General features: G+C 36.5%; 1 protein-coding gene across 1 annotated transcript in view; it reads left to right on the forward strand.

Moving 5' to 3' along the window:
• PGM2L1 (phosphoglucomutase 2 like 1) overlaps positions 1 to 17,746 on the forward strand; it is a 49,306-nt gene that overhangs the window by 18,518 nt on the left and 13,042 nt on the right. The window contains exons 2-9 of the mRNA XM_028517199.2: positions 2,023 to 2,190; positions 4,345 to 4,451; positions 5,176 to 5,260; positions 9,043 to 9,126; positions 14,054 to 14,247; positions 15,202 to 15,391; positions 15,708 to 15,805; positions 16,621 to 16,801. Of these exons, the coding sequence (XP_028373000.1) occupies positions 2,023 to 2,190; positions 4,345 to 4,451; positions 5,176 to 5,260; positions 9,043 to 9,126; positions 14,054 to 14,247; positions 15,202 to 15,391; positions 15,708 to 15,805; positions 16,621 to 16,801 (1,107 nt within the window). The remainder of the gene's footprint in view (positions 1 to 2,022; positions 2,191 to 4,344; positions 4,452 to 5,175; positions 5,261 to 9,042; positions 9,127 to 14,053; positions 14,248 to 15,201; positions 15,392 to 15,707; positions 15,806 to 16,620; positions 16,802 to 17,746) is intronic.

The following is a 17,746-nucleotide window of genomic DNA, read 5'->3' on the forward strand; positions in this document are numbered from 1 at the left end:
AGTGTATTATAGTGCTGTCTACAGTACTGAAGGTTTTTTTACTTTTTTCTGTTCTTATGCCCATTTGTAAATGTTAACCCTCTCCAAGTCTCTCTTTGACCTCTCTATCAAATCAGGTGGTGTCTTAGACATTGGAATGAGAGTTGCCCAGATAATCTTATTATTTAGATTTTTCTCTTAATCTTAATAGCTATTCATATTTTCAAGTAGCTTATGTATTTGTCTGTTTGTGTCATTTATAAAATGGAGATTCCTTGAGTCTACATGATATACCAAGGTCTGTCCAGAAGGTATGCAGCCATGTAATATGAAAAATAGAGATATTTATTGAAGAAGATACAAGGAACATTGTACACAGGACAATGACACTTCAGTCCCCTTCAAAGTAGGCACTTTGGGATCTCACACAGTTCTCCCAGTTGCCATCAGCTGCCCTGTCATATTTTCCTAAATCTTATCAATGGTCTAAAATTTCATTCCTTCCAAGATGATTTTAGTTTGGGGAAAAGCCAGAAGTCTCAGGGTTCTAAATCTGAGTTGTAGGGGGGCTGAGTCACCTGGCTGATTTGATGTTCTGCCAAAAATCTCTGCATGAGACGTGATGTATGAACAGAAATGTTGTCATGATGACGCTGCCAATCACCAGTTGCTCATAGCTGCAGTCCTTGAATCATCTGAATAGTTTCTGCAGAGGAGTGTTCAAGCTTAATGCAAAATTTCATGCTGATTTGTTCTACTCACTCAGTCATTTTGAATGTGACTGCCACACAGTACTCATGCTCACTCAATTGCATCTACCACCCTCAGTGACTAGTACAGTGAAGTCGTCATTGTTCACACATGTGCATTCCAGTCCACTCTCCTTGGTTGCCAGGTTACATCAATGTCAGCACAAACCACTGCGCTGTGCAAACCATTTTTGTTATATTAACAATGGCTGGACTCTTTCTGGACAGACCTCATATAAATATATGGAAATATATATTTAAACTTCCATTCATTTTGAGCAAATTATAATTTCAGTTAATCGTAATTTCCTGGCTTCTCATTAGTTGGTGGCATGTACTCTGGTTACTTTAATTTCTACTGTAACCAGAAAATCTTTTTTTAAAATTAGATATTAATGTTTTTATTTCTTTATGAGTATAGATAAGCTCTAATATTTAGTATCTTTCAAGTGCCTTGGTTTGTCATTCTGAATATTCATTATCATTGTATTGGCTATAAAGCAGATATTACCTTATTTTCTTAATAGTTGACTATCCTAGAAAGAAAATACTAGAAAATTCCAGTTTTGTTCTTGTTATAATTGCATTTTAACATTTGAAAGTTGCTACTTTTTTTGTGAAACACTCCTTATAGTCACTGTCATCCTTGAGACTTATGAAAATTAGTTAAAATATGTGCTAATGAAACACAAAATCCTAAAATATAGTCGTTGACATGTCCTGTCTCCCAAGCCACGTTTGGACTGAATTGTCATTCTCATTCTTAAATAAGTCCACATGTAACACCTAAGACCTTTTTATGGTCAACTCTTAGTATAGATGAAATAGAATGGTTTTCTGTGATTTTTAAAAACAGTAGGCTTAACTGGTCATTTTGAATTGCAGAGGTCTGTGTAGGTAGTTGGTAGGCATGTTTTTATGGCATGTACTCAGTAGCTTCTATATTTACTTTAAAACTTAATATAGACTCTAACTGATGTCATTTTTGACTGAGAGGTTTACTTTGGACTTGTAGATCTTATCAATTTGTTTTAAAAACATTCTTGAATATGTTATAAATAATACTGTGACAATTAGAGATAATATAAATCACCCTTAATAGAGCTTTGGCTCCTTTAGAGACTCAGTAAATGGCAGGTACTATTTTATTATGCATACTAATATTAAGTAGCACTATGGAATTTGTAGTCAATGTAGAAACTCGTGATTTATGCATAATATTAGCTCCTCAGAAACACTTCATATTAGGACTCTACTTGTGACCCTGATTAAGTTTAATATTTCTTTTTTATAGAACCCCAAAACAAAAGAGCAAATTGAAAATCTGCTACGGAATGGAATGAACAAGGAGCTGCGAGATCGTCTTTGCTGCCGGATGACGTTTGGGACTGCAGGCCTCCGTTCTGCTATGGGGGCGGGGTTTTGCTATATCAATGACCTTACAGTAATACAGTCAACACAAGTAAGTATTATAAGCATTATACGTACACTTTTTATCACTCTATTCTTTTTCTTTTTTGCCTTATAAATTAGGTGTAGTGCCTTTCTAAAAAAGAAAAATAAGAGCTTAGTATCCACGAAGGTATTCTTGTAGGTAAAAAATGTAGAATATTGACCTTTGATTTATTTTAGAAGTTACTTCTGTATCTTCAAGGTCACAGAGTAAATTTCTGATTAAGTGTTATTTTGGTTGCCATTGTCAACTTCTTGACAGTGTTACTTTGCATTTAACACCCAGGAAATGAATATTGACATTTCCAGTGAATAAAAGAAACAAATATAGATTACCCATTTGGGCATATGGCCATTGATAAAGGTTAACCAGATTATTTGGAAAATGTCGATTAAAATATTTTCCTTTCACATGGTCATCCATATCCATTTGAGAGTTCTTTAATACAGTGTGGGACATGATACCATATATTTTATTTTTCCCCATTTTATGTAGCTTATTTTGTAAGCAAATTACTTCTCTTTCCAATGAATCATCTTCTGTGCTTCAAGGAACTATACTTTTTTTGCTTGAAGCCAAATTGCATTTAGCATATACTAAAATTAGTTCTGGACTAGAGAAATGTTCAGCAGTCATAATTCTAATCGATGCTGCCAAACAGTAAGTCATCTTTAGCCTTGTTCTGAGGGAATCCTCCAGAGCCAAGGGCTGATGCAGGGGCTGGGGAAGGAAGGATGGCAAGCTGACTGAGAGGCAGAATACACACCATCTCCCCGCCCCGCCTCCTCATCCGGAGGTGCTTCTGTTCAGTCTTGTTTATATATTAGTTTCTTTGTAAGCTTTAATTTTAAATGAAGATCCCTTGACTTTACAAAAGGGGTGGAGGAGCTGTTTGAAAGTCATTTCCTATAGAAGTGCAGATTTTTACAGGAGTTCAGTGTGAGTGGAAAAGCCAGATGGAATCTGATTCTTCAGCCCTCGCCCTTTTAAGAATCTGAGTACAGGGGATCAGATAAAATGGATTTTCATACTAGAGAGTAATAGAATAATATGAGTTTCTATGAGGTTTTAGGATAATATAATCATTAGAAATAAGTGAGTGAAACTAGCTAATTGGAGCATTCTCTCTCTGTCTCTCTCTCTCTCACTTACTCACTCAAAGAGAGTAGGTTAAGAAGAATAATTATTCTTGAAAGATCCATGGAAGAAGGACCCAGAAGTCTCTGGGGCCTCATTTGCTGCTGCCACATAGTTACTTAGCATTGCTTGCCACATAGGTCTTTAATTAATCAGTATAACTTAGTTTTAGTTGAATGAATGGCCTGGGCAAGTCATTAAATGGATCATCAATCTTATTCTGTTTCCTTTTTGAAGAGATGTTGAAAGATAGACAAAAATAAAAATGGTATTGCATCTCTTTCTTTTCAGGGTTGTAAAGGTTAAATATGGCAACATTTGTGAAAGTAGTTTTAAAGAACTGTGACAATTATGAAATGTATTTAAAAATGAAAGTGTAAAGTTAGCAAACTATCCATTGAAAAATAAAATGGTTTAGCTATTCTCATGATGTTTTCAATCATTTTTCATCACCCTTGACTGCTAATATTCCTAGTTTATGGGATTTTCTTTTCTGTGAGATTTTAAAACCAAGGAATTACAAATGGGATAAGCCATCATAAGAAATGTTCTGATAATGGTTTACATTGCTGAGAAAAATGTTTGTATCATAAATATGTGAAGTCTTTTGGTTAGCTTCGGGCTTATGATTTAGCAAGGCCTAAAATGGTCAAAATTTCTGTTCTCTGGAGCCGTAAGTCAAGAAATAATTTCTTTTGGCTCTTCTAACAATTTGTTTTAGCTACTGACTCTCATGTCCCCTCTTTTTTTTCCTCATGTTTTACGTATCATATTGGGTTTAATAGTTAGTTATTTGATATTTCTCTGGGTCAAATGTGTTTAAAACTCCAGGAAGAAAATGTTAGTCATCTCACGTTTAAGGATTGATCTGTATTGTTCCCAAGTTGGTAAACAAGGGCATAAAGGCCGAGGCTAGATCCCTAAGAGCCCAAGAGCTGCATACTACACATAAAATAACAGATTTTTAAGTTGCAGGAAACTGCAGGCATTAGTCAGGAACTAATGTTTTGTGTTTATCTGCTTCAGGGGATGTACAAATACCTTGAGAGATGTTTCTCAGACTTCAAGCAGAGGGGCTTTGTCGTGGGGTATGATACCCGGGGGCAAGTAACTAGCAGCTGCAGCAGCCAGAGGTACAGTGTTAATTGTTTCAGAGATTAAAATGGTTGGGGGAAAAAACATTTTTTTTTCCTAGTAGGATTTCTGAAACAGGAAACCGTCAAACAGAAATGTGATCACATGCTAATGTTTATTTTAGAGCTAAAATAGAAACATTTCAAAGATTAGCTTTAGCTTTTATAGAAAGGAGTTTAACATTTAAAAATTTTTAGAGTAAGTATATTTAGAATGATATTATGACTTATTTTATGACTTTATATTTTGACACAGGCACTGGGTAGGAGTAATGATATAGCTTGTGTTTTCTCATTATAGTTTTATTTGATTCGTTTTAGGGTATTTTTACACATGGATCATCATGATATACTGATACTTTTTTTTCAGGGGGTAATTATTCATATTATGTTTATTAAAGTCTCTTATTTCATTTTTCTCCATTCTTTTTGCCTTTTCCAGGTTTTATTTCATAGTAAAAGAATCATCAAAATATGAATGAGGAAAAAGAAAGAAATTAAAATGTCAATTCTCTTCTTTGTTCAGCTCCTTTAAAAAAATCTCACTTAACATTTATAAGTTGGAGCATGAAGCTTAAATAACCAGTGATTATAAGCATTCATTGTACTAGGCTACTCTGTATTCATAATAATTGTAATATGAAACATTTATATGAAGGTTGCTTTTTTAAGGAGTATGGTAAGACTAAGTGAAATCTTTTTTTTTTTTTTTTTAAATTTTTAGGCTTGCTAAACTCACTGCTGCAGTCTTACTAGCCAAAGATGTTCCTGTGTACCTTTTTTCAAGATATGTTCCTACACCTTTTGTAGTAAGTGTGTTATGTTATTGATCTTACAGTTTTCTGCTCTTGAAAAGATCTCTTAAATCAACCAGGATTCAAGTATTTGTCTTGCATATAGTTTTGTACTAAGTCACATTTCTGTGCCAAAGGAACAGAAATGTTGCTCTGAATTTATTTTCATTCAATAAGCATGTGTTGAACTGCCTAAGAATTTGATCTGTAACAAGTGCACAAATCCACCATCATGGTAGTCTATTTTATTACTGTTCTTTCAAAAACCAATCTATCAGGCAGGCAAAAACAATTAAGGATATATCTGAACATACTGTTAGCATGTTTAATCTGTGTGTGTGTATGTGTGCACGCATGTATGTAAACTTTGTATGTAGTGATGGTAGGATATTCATTCTTATCAAGCAGGGTCACAAAGGACATCTCCACAAATACTGGAGAACTGCTTATCAAGCTATAGCCCTGGGCCCCAATGCAATAAGATTAGAAATAAAGGAACCTAATGTTGGAATTTTAAAAGCACATATAAAAGTAATTTATGGGTTAAGGAAGCTATCAGAGGACATTAGAAACTATAGGCAATCCTCACTTTGTGTGGCAGCGCAGGACTATAAAACCATGCACACTGATGTTAATAATTAATGGGGAAAATTTGCCCTGTAACCTTTTAAATTTTTTTGTGAAAACATACTCTTAACCCTAACTGTTGGTTAAAAATGTATAGGGAAAATAAAAAATGATAAAGCTAATATTTACTTAGTACACTGTAATTTAAAACACCGAGAACTGAAATGTTTTTTTCCTTTGTAAAATAATTTATCAAGAGTACGAACAGTGCTTGCTCCTTGTACCCCTTGACAGCATGAGCGGGCACTTTTCCACGCCTTAGCCAAGTGTCACACTTCTGAGTTTGGATCAGCTTTCCACATTTCATCCTTGGTACTTTCAATATTGTGAAATGTCTCTGAGAATTCCTTTGTTTTGCTACTGTCACTTCCTCGGGGACATCTTCATCCTTTTCATCATAACTGTACCCCCCGCTAATCTCCATATATCCGCCTCCACTAACTAAGCTCAGCTGGTTGCAGATTTAGAGTCTCTGGAATTCCCAGTTATTTCTTTCTATAACTCCATTTATATTTGATTCAAATTTCACTTTTACTATTATTGCTTTTTGTGTTTTTGCTGCATTTTCATCTTTGCTGGCCAGTTCCCTCTTTCAGTTATCCATTTTTGCAAGCTGTCCTGTGGGTTTGCCACTGGGAAATGAGGAGGTGACACAACTACGTGCTTTCCTGTCTGTGGAGCTGAGTAACATGCTCAGTGATTGGTCACTGACAGACCTTAAGAGAGTGACATGATTGATCACTGATCATGATGGATCTCTTATCTACATAGTTATTGTGGACTGAAGAGCTAGCAGCCAAGTTTGTACTGAAATTTGAACATGCTGTGAGAAGAGTGGTATTATTTAACTAATATATGGTGTTAGAGCCCTGGCCAGTGTGGCTCAGTTAGTGGGATCATCATCCTGTAACCAAAAGGTTGAAAGTTCAATTCCCTGGCATACACCTAGGTTGTGGGTCCAATCCTCGGTCCTGACGCATGCAGCAGTCAACCAGTCAGTATTTCTCTCTTGCCCTTCCTCTCTCTGTAAAAGCAGTGAAAAAATGTCCTTGGGTGAGGATAAAATTTTTTTTAAATAAAATAAAATATGGTGTCAGAAATTCATATATATCAGAACTGTGCAAAGCAAGGACTGCCTGTATTTAAAACTGAGCAACAATAAATAGCAAAAATTATGGGCTGTAAATAAAGCCCTACTTAAAGGGAAATTCATAGTCCATGAATATATTAGGAAAATGAGATTAAAAATGATGAGCTAAGCCTTTAACTTAGTATGTTAGAATGAAAACAGAATAAATCCAAATAAAGTAAAAGGAAGGAAATAATAAACATACGAGGAAAAATCAATTAAATATGAAATAAAAGAGGGTATCAACAAAAGCATAAGTTGGCTCTCTGGAGAGACTAATAAACCTTTAGCAAGGGTGTTCAAGAAAAAAGACAAAAGACAAAAAGAAATTTAAAAGATGAATAGTAAATATATCAGAAATTAAGAAAACCATAATATTCTGAACATATTATGAATAAATGTGAAAGCTTAGATGAACTGGCCAATTTCCTAGAATAATCAATACATCAAAACTGATAGAGAAAAACCCGAATAGGCCTGTGACCACTAAGGAAATTGAACTGATAACATTTTTTATTTTTAGAGAGAGGGTAAGGTAGGGAGAAAGTGATGGAGAGAAACATTGATGTGAGAGAGAAACATCAATTGTTTGCCTCTTGTATATCCTGACCCGGGACCAAACCTGCAGCCCAGGCATGTGCCCTGACGGGGAATCAAACCAGTGACCTCTTGCTTTGCAGGAATGTGCCCAACAAACTGAGCCACGCTAGCCAGGGCTGAACTGATATGTATTTTTTAATCTTCTCAAGTTAAATGTGCCAATTCTAGATGATTGTACAGGCAGGATTTACCAAATGTTTGGGGAAGAGATAATGTCTCTATAAATGGTGGCTAGTGATTTATTGGAAATATACTGAGTGGCTCTAAGAATTGAAGAAATTTTTAGACAATTGAGTCTAATGAATGACAGAAACCAGGGAGGCTCCAGAAATTTAGAACATTTCTGTTGGATTCTGCCACTGGGTTGCCAGTCCCAAGTACTTCAGTCCCTGTGCGGCCTCTTCCTCTATTGCTGAAGGTAGATTTGCTCCAGTTGGTAGGGAAGTTATTTTTCCGCAACGTCAGATTCACACCCTTTATCACCATGACCTTGAGTTGAAAGGCATTTTTCCGTGTCTACCTGCAGCAGAAAAATCTTAGAAACAACTCCGACCAGGCGTATTCTTAACCAGTTTCTGAACTAAATCGCCAGGGGGTTTGTTACTCATCTCAGAACTGGATCATGTGTCCATACCTCCCCTGCCAGGAGGAGAGAAGTTGGATATAATGGTAGAGGAGTAGGGGGAACATCCTAGGTAGACAAACACTAACTACCACAAACAAAAAGGAAAATCCAACCTCTAAGAACTATCTTTGGAAGCAAAGATGGTGAGTTGACCATTATATGATAGTAACAGAATATATATACAGATTTTCAAATTGGAACACAAGAGACAGATGTGCTGCTCTTGACTCTCCTCCCTTATGATTGTATAATGTTGGATAAACCTCGGTGTAAAATGTGGCAGGTTAGGTGATTTCTAAATTTACTTCCAGCTCTTAACATTTTATGATTATATTCACCACTCGTATCTCCAGAGTGTAGAGGAGTGCCTAACATATAGTAAGTGCTCATTAGATATTTTTGAAATGAACAACATAATAAAAAAACAGCCCTGGCTGGTGTGGCTCAGTGGATTGAGTGCTGGCCTGTGAGCCAAAGGGTCACCAGTTTGATTCCCAGTCTAGGACACATGCCTGGGTTGTGAACCAGGTCCCCAGCAGAGACCTAAAAATAAATAAAATCTTTTTAAAAAATAATAAAAAAACATTTATAGGACTAAGGTAAATGAGTGTAGAGGGGAAATCCATTTACCCTAACAGGTGGTTATTGGTGACCTTTCAGAAATGGGCCTAGCCCAATGAACCAGAGTTGGTGGTTGAGGTTTTAGGCTATTTACATCTTAATGTCTTTTACTATTATTTAGTCAAAGGTGTTTTGATGTCAACTGTATGCATAGCCAGAAAGCACAATGAAATTATGCTGTCACTGTTGTTTCAGCCATATGCAGTCCAGGAGCTCAAAGCAGTTGCAGGCGTGATGATTACGGCATCTCACAACCGCAAAGAAGACAATGGATACAAGGTAAACCTTGGACTCCTATCCTTTGCTTATTTACATAGCTTTTATTTTATTTAAATAAGTGCTGAGTATATTTTCTACACCGAGAAGCAGAGCTAGACATTGAGAACAGGAAGATAAAAACACTGAGGCCATCCCTCAAAGAATGTGTATCTCTAACGGCCCTTATTACTTCTCAACATGTACTATCATTACAAAAGTCTCTTTATTGGTCTCTTCACTTCAAATATCTTCTTGCCTTTGATTTCCCCATTCTACGCCAAATCCATCGTCTTTACCATTTCAGAAATAAAATCATATTGTATCAAAAACTTGAAGAATTGATGGAATTTGCAGAAAGCAAGCCAGAGGAATAGTACTTTGAGGAATCACTGTCCTCACCTCTAACCTTCTGCCTCACTGGCCACAGGCCCCACTTGATGTGTCAGCCTCCGTGACAGAAAGCAGGGTGGGGACGGGCGAAGAGTGGCCCTGGGGGTGCAAACAGCACATACATAGCACAGTACCGAGTCCATGTTTGGGGCTCCTGGGTGATAAGCCCAGGGCCTTATATTTGTTTTTCTTCTTGTGTGGAGGTTTCCAGGGACACTGGACTCTGTTTTACTGAAAACAATAAGATTTAATAGTAATCTAAGATTGGGGCCTTGGCCAGCTAAGTGGGTAGTATTACCATTCACAGAGGTAGGGAAGAAGCATGGTTAACTCAGTTTTGGATATATTAAGTTTAAGATATTTGGTCAACCAGATAGCAACATCCTACACACAGTTAGATACATAGATCTGGTGCTCAGGGAAGAAATATAGGCTGAAGTTACAGATTTTGGGATCACCATACATATTAGAGTATTTAAAAGTATTTGGGCCCTGGCTAGTGTGGCTTAGTGGATTGAGTGCAGGCCTGTGAACCAAAATGTCACTGGTTTGATTCCCAGTCAGGGTACATGTCTGGGTTGCAGGCCAGTAGTGGGTGTGCAAGAGGCAACCACGCATTGCTGTTTCTCTCCCTGTCTCTCTCCCTCTCCCTCTCTCCAAAAATAAATAAATAAAATCTTAAAAAAAAAAAAAAAAGAAGAAGAAGGGAAAAAGAAGAAGTGCTGGAGATAGGAGAAAGACCAGAAAATTTTGGTGTCATAAAAACCAAAGGGCTGGTGTGGCTCAGTGGATTGAGTTCTGGCCTGTAAAACAAAGGGTCTTGGGTTCGATTCCCAGTCAGGGCACATGCTTGGATTGCAGGCTGGGTCCCCCAGTGGGGGATGCATGGGAGGCAGCCATACATAGATATTTCTCTCCCTCTCTTTCTCCCTCCCTTCCCCTTATTAAAAATAAATAAATAAAATCTTAAAAAACAAACAAACAAAGGAATAAGAGATTTCAAAGAAAGGCCAACTGTCAAGAGAGCTAATAACCCAAATCTCCTCTGAGCATCAGACTCCTACATCCAGCTGCCTACTTGCTATCCACTGGGATGTCTAGCAGACATGTCCGAATTAGTGTCTCCAGAAAAGAAGTCTTGATTCCCCTACAGCCTGCCCCATGCACACCCAAATGTGTTCCTCTCAGTCTTCCCGTCTCTGTGAATTGATACTACCCCTCCTTCACTCCTGACATTTAATCCACTAACAGGTTTACACATTCTACATCCAAAATATACGATGTATGTTGAATATGTTTACTTCTGTCCATACCTTCTACCACCACCATTCCAAAGCATTATTGTCTTGTGTCTGAACTCCAGCCTCCCTGCTGGTCTCTCCTCTGCCTCCGTTGTTCTCCCCCACCATCTGTTCTCCACCAAAGGACCAGATGACCGCTTAAAATATAAACAGGTCATGTGACTTCCCTGCTTTGAAAATTCTTCAATGGCTTCTCATTCTTCAGACAAAATCCAAACTCCCTAACTTAGGGCTCATGGGCCTCTGTCTCCTGCCTGCCTCCTCATCCTCGTTTCATTCGTTGCTGTCCTGTGCTCACTACAAGCCAGTCACACTGCTTCTTCTTCCTGTTCTTCTAGTTCCTCCCATGTACCAAGCCCTTTCCAACCTCTGAGCCTTCATAATTGTGTTTTCCTCTGCTCAGGTGTCTCTTCCCCAGATCTTGCAAATTGGCCTGTTTTCATCCTTCAGCTTCCTGCCCAGCTGTTTCTTCCCTGAAGAGACCTCCCCTGGTCACCGTATCTGAAGCGCCTTCCCTCAGTGACCTGCTGACGTCTTGTTTATTTTCTTCACAGAACTTACGTCCCTCTCTAATTACCTGCTTTCTTTATAATGAATTATCTTGTTTGTTGACATGTTTGTTTGACCGCATTCCCACTGTAAGCCCATGGGTGGAGGGACTTAGTCTGTTTTAATGTTCATTGCTTTTGAACATATTTGTCACATAGTAAACCTTCAAAGATTTCCTCTTCTTAAAATATAAGTATAAGGTAAAAAGTATAAAAGTTAAACAGCCTAAAAAGTTAAACAATAAAAATTACCTCTCCCATCCCTTTTTCCCTAGTACCTCTTTCAGATGCAAATACTGTTTCCAGTTTTAGTTTCCTTCCAGAGATAGTCTAAGCACATATATAATCAGATATGCATTTGTCATTGCCTCCTTTTTTTCCATGAATGGTTAGGGTACTCTATACAGTGTTTTGCACCTTGCTTTTTTCACATAGCAGTATGAAACAGTCTGATCATTCGAGATCATTCTCTCCATTGATTCATTGATAGATAGATAGGTCTGTCTGCCTCACTGGTCTTTAAAAACCTATATAGATGAATCCTAGTTTATTTAATTATTCCTCTGTTGATGAGTATTTCATTTGTTTCTGATCATCTGGTTATGAACAGTGCTACAATGAATGTTCTCCTACATAATCTTTGTTCATACATGCAGGCAGATTTATATAGTCAGTGTAGAACAGCAGTTAAAAGTATGGTTTGGGTTTGAAACCTACCTCTGAGACTCAGAAGCTTTGTGGCTTGAGGCAAGTAACTCAATTTCTCTGTGCTTTGGTTCCCCCATCTGTAAACTGGGGACATAGTAGAACCAACATCACAGGGTGAGAGTGAGGATTAAGGGAGATAATGAGTGTAAAATACTACTACTGTGTCTGGCTCCGATAAATCTTCACTAAATGTTAGCTGTTGTTATTATTCTTATCATCTATAGTGGCAGGTTAATTTAGGAAGTTTCAGTATTTTTATATTAGTCTCCTTATTCATGAACAAGATTTATCTTTCTATTCTCTCAAGAGTTCTTTTAGATTCTTTAGTAACATTTAAAAATTTTTCTTTAAATAGATTTTTTTTACATTCCTTTTTAAGTCCTATTCCTGGGTATATTTTGGAATATATTGCGTGGATTTTTTTTGTTGTTATTACTTTATCAGGTAGGGACACTTTCCACTGTAGGTTCAGAAAACCCAGAAAAGTGGCTTAAGCTGATGAGCGTCAATTTTTCTTGCATAACAAAAGTCCACAGGTTGGTGGCTGCTGGCATTGTTCTGCAGCTCCATGATAGCAGGCCTAGCATCTCTGCCAATTTTTTTTTTTCAGCCTTTCCCTCAAGTGTGGTCCTTACATGATGGTTACTGTATCTCCAGGCATCGTGTCCACATACAAGGCAAGAAAAAGTGGACCGGGAGAAAGGCCAGGATTCTTTTCTCATTTTTTGTAGATGCCCACAGTGAGCTTTCAGGGCCTATGGGTAGAATCTTTTTGGTGGCATGGAATGTAGGAACATCCCTTCACAGCAGTTTTTGTTTTTGCTTTTAATTTCTGCAGGAACCTTGGGAGTTTCGCTGACTGGGAGCAATTTCTGAGTTAATTCAGACCTCAGATTTGAATTTTTCTAAATCACTCAGAACTAAGAAAACCTAGACATGCTTCCTCACTATCTCTCTATAATAGTGGGCAGAAGTTTTTCTGTTCTGTATTTCCACTGAGGGGTGTCTCAGTTCCAATTTCCTCCTTTCCACAACTCCGGAACCAGATAAATGGGCAGCTGCTAAACCCCAGGCAGCCACAGCATCAGCCCCACAGCCTCATCACTCTGCTTTTCAGTTCTTTCCTTGGTTCCCCCCACCTGGAGTTTTCCCTTTCCTTCTTGTGAACTAAGCTATGCATCTGAGATAATACTTTTTCTACTTTATCTAGAATTTTGAGGTTTTTATACAGTGAGAATTCTCAGGTTATCTTGTCTACCATATTGCATGGCACAGAACTCAGTGCCTAGTGCATGTTCAAGTATATTCTTTCCTTCACTGAGGATGCAGTGGAGGGGATTCATGTCAAATACAAGGTTGAAGTCAGCATAGATGTTCTCTAAGCAGAGTCCTTTCTGAGTTTGATATCCTGTGAATCAGAGATATGCATTTTTTGCCTTTTTTCACTACTTGTCTCTAATACTTCTTACTTGACAAACCGACAACTTAATAAAGTGTATTTTCATTAAGTACTGAAAATGCATAAAGTATATACGGGATAATTAACACGGTCTTTCATAGACTTTATTTGTTGTGACATAAATTCTACTTTAATTTATAACTTAAAAATATTTTTTATCACATAACAGAACTACTTTATAATGCTAAAATTTTACAGTATCAAGTTTTCTGGATATTCCATGGTTGCTTAGATTATCTTAGGTATACAGTTAATATAAGAGTATGATTGGATATGTTGGTATGTGCATATTATAATGTTGTCATAGTGATGCCCTATTTTATTAAAATATACTTCTAAAAGAGAAAGAATAAATGATCATTTTGTCGAAGAGTCCCTGTGTAATTATTGCCATCAGTGTACCTTGGTATTTATTATACTAGTTCTGTGCTGACATTTTCTATTTGGTTAATTACCCTGCTTCTTTTTAAAGTGAAATATGTCAGTAGAAAATATCTGACCAACATTTTAAGTATTTATAACTGTATTTACCTATTATCTAGGTTTACTGGGAAACAGGTGCTCAGATCACATCTCCTCACGACAAAGAAATCCTGAAATGTATAGAAGAATGTGTGGAGCCCTGGAATGGCTCCTGGAATGATAATTTAGTGGATACCAGCCCGCTGAAGAAAGATCCTCTGCAGGACATTTGTAGGAGATACATGGAAGACCTGAAAAAGATATGTTTTTACAGGTACCGAGTGGGAATATAGGATAGCATTACCTCAGAATAAGACCAACAAGTAAGACTGAGGGTGGGGTGGGGGAAAGTGGTAGCAGGAAAATGGAGACAACTATACTCGAGCAACAATAAATAAAAAGAGAAAAAAAGAAAAAGAAATGAATAAGGGAAAGAAATAGGGATAAAAAAGTATTGGCTGATTATTATATTTAAAATTATAGCTAAATAATTCTGTTCATAATAGTCAAAAAGTAGAAATAACCTAAATATCCATCAACTGATAAAGAGATAAATAAAATATGGTATATCCATACAATGAAATATTATTCAGCAGTAAAAAGAAATGAATTATGGATGCATACTACAGCATGGTAAGCCTGGAAAACACCTAAGAAAAAGAAGCCAGCCACCAAGGACCACATATTATATGATTCTGTGTACCTGAAACGTCCAGAGTAGACAATCTAGAGAGACAGAAACAGACAGAAAGTACACTGGTGGCTACCTATGGTTGGGAGGAGTGGGACGGTTAGGGAGTGGCAGCTATGGGGTCCGGAGGTTTTTTTTGGGGGGGGAGTGGGTAATGAGAATGTTCTAAAATTGATTATGAAAATGGTTGAAAAACTCTGAATATAGTGAAAGATATTGAATTATACACTTTAAATGGATGCATTGTATAGTATATTAATTACCTCAATAAAGCTGTTTAAAAAGATAGCTAAATATGTAAATTCCCTTTATTAAAGATCAATAGATTTTCTCTAGAATCTTATTTTTCCTTTTCTTTTTCCATATTTTCATTAACTATTGCATAAATAACTAACACTATTATTAGAAAGCTTCCTGGCTGGCTGAGTATGTTTTCCTTATCCTACAAAATAGATGTTAGCTTTTTCTCTAGCTTATTTTAATTATATCCCAAGTAATGAATTTTATGATTGATTGAATGATGATTTTCTTTCACAGGGAATTAAACTCAAAGACCACCTTGAAATTTGTACATACATCTTTTCATGGGGTCGGACATGACTACGTGCAGTTGGCTTTTCAAGTGTTCGGTTTTAAGCCTCCAATTCCGGTCCCAGAACAGAAAGATCCGGATCCAGACTTTTCCACCGTTAAATGCCCAAACCCTGAAGAGGGAGAATCCGTGCTGGTATGCTTCTCTATCCTTAAATTATTATTAGTGTATTGCACTTCATCAGATAGATAGAACTCATTGGCAATTCAAAGACACTTACAAAAGCAGAATCCACTTTAGTTTACATCTTTTAAGTTATATCGGAGCCATTTATTCTTTTTTGTTTGAAATCTCTATGGTAGATATAGCCCTATTTCTAGGCTTATTTTAAATGTAGCTGAACTATATTTCTTCTGAAATTCATGTCACTGACATAGTGCCTACATTTAGAAATATTGACATTGAATTTAACATCTTAAATACAATCCAGCTCTTTGGGTCCCTGTTTCAGGAGCTCTCTTTGAGACTGGCAGAGAAAGAAAATGCCCGGATAGTGGTGGCCACAGATCCCGACGCAGACCGACTGGCCGTGGCAGAACTCCAGGAGAAGTCAGTAGAACCTGTTGTTTGATTAAAAGCTTAAATTTTGAAAAACAGCTTTTAATTTTAAGTCTTACAGACTTGTTGGGAATGCTAAAATAAATACAGAAATAAGAAATCTCCTGTAAGCCTACTATCTAGGAATAAATGCCTACGTTGATTTTAACATTTCCTTTCTAAGTTTTTTCTACTCAAATATTTAAAATATATTTGTTTTGACAAAATTGTGATCATACTAAACAGGGTGGGACAAAAGTAGGTTTATAGTTGTGAGTACATAAAATAGTTTATTCTTGTATTATTTGTTAATTATTGATTTATTTTCCATATGAAGAACTGTAAACCTACTTTTGTCCCACCCTGTGTATAATTTTATATCGATTATTTTTCACTTGATATCATACTGTGATTTTTCCCATCCTTAAATATTGTTTAAAATATTAAATTTTTAAATGGCATAGTATTACAACAGACTGCTTATCAATGTGATCCTTTCCCAGTTGTGGTCCCTTGAGTGGCTGTATATTTTTGCCATTATACTGTTGTGACAACTGTCTTTACATAGAATGGACATCATGTTTTTAACTTCTTTCTCATTAAGTAGGAAAGTAAAAGTGATAGTTTTTCAAAAGACATTGCTACCATTTCGACCCTAAGCTCACCTATGGTCGGTTAGAAAAGTAGTAGTAAATGTTTTCTTAAAAATTCCATACAATAGTTCTTGAGTTTTCCTATATGGAGGATGATAATTTGTAGGTCTTGGGTCAAGAAGATATAATGAGAAACTATAAAAGTCTTGGCTTGACCTTTTATTTTCTCCACAGCGGTCACTGGAAAGTCTTCACGGGGAATGAGCTGGCAGCTCTGTTTGGGTGGTGGATGTTTGATTGCTGGAAGAAAAATAAATCACAAAACACTGACGTGAAGAACGTTTGTATGTTAGCCACCACAGTCTCTTCCAAGATTCTGAGGGCCATTGCACTCAAAGAAGGGTTTCATTTTGAAGTAAGAATAGATAATATCTCTATGTTAATTTTCTAAACCTATAATTCAAGCTGTCTCCCCACCAAAACTGACTTTTATTAATTTCATGTATAATTCTTACGTTTTTCTAATTTTGCTCACACTTTATCTTTTTGATGATTTAGACACTTGAGCCAAATTCATCCATGTGTGAATGTCCGAAACTAAGATAAAATGTTCTTTAAAAATTGCATTAATGGTTATTATTCCATACAACAATATCTGGTTTTCATCCTGAGAAAATCTGGCACCTGGTGACCTCATCAGTAACATAAACTCCACTGCAAAACGTTGTAGGTGTCATGGACTACTTGTTTAGGCTCTTCAAGTTCAGTCTTAAGAAACTTTAAGTAGTCTTCTAAATTGCAAATTAAGATCCAATAATTCTATATTCAAAAAATAAATAATGCCTCTCAGCACAGATCACTAATCTTTTGGAGCCTCAGGCAGTTAAACTGGCCATTTTAACAGCTACTGGGACTAATGTCAATTAAGTTGCTTCTCCTCTGCCATCTTTGCCAAATATCAGTAAAAATGTCACCTCTGGACAGTTTTCTTGAGCCACAGTCCAGCTACAGGTCGTAACAGTAATTGGCTGAAGAAAAGACAATTGTACTTGTCTTAGTGAAATAGAGTTTTCAACGTTAGGCTTTCTAAAATACAAACAGCAAAATAGAAGAAAGTGAAGTTTTATTTAAGCCTAAGATTCTGAATTACAGTAATGTTAAATTAACATTTTTATTATTTCTATTTATGGCAAGAAAATGTATAATGAGCACAAAAGAGAAAAAAGAAACTATTCCAAAAACCAATATTGTAAATTTGCTTCCTTGTTTTTATTGTTGGAAGTCGGGATGGCATATGGTTTTAGCTTTTATTTTTATTTTCCAGTGAAGAGATAGAGAGGTGAACTAGAATGGTGCACTC

Source organism: Phyllostomus discolor, chromosome 6 (genome assembly GCF_004126475.2).
Source record: "Phyllostomus discolor isolate MPI-MPIP mPhyDis1 chromosome 6, mPhyDis1.pri.v3, whole genome shotgun sequence".
Taxonomy (NCBI): domain Eukaryota; kingdom Metazoa; phylum Chordata; class Mammalia; order Chiroptera; family Phyllostomidae; genus Phyllostomus; species Phyllostomus discolor.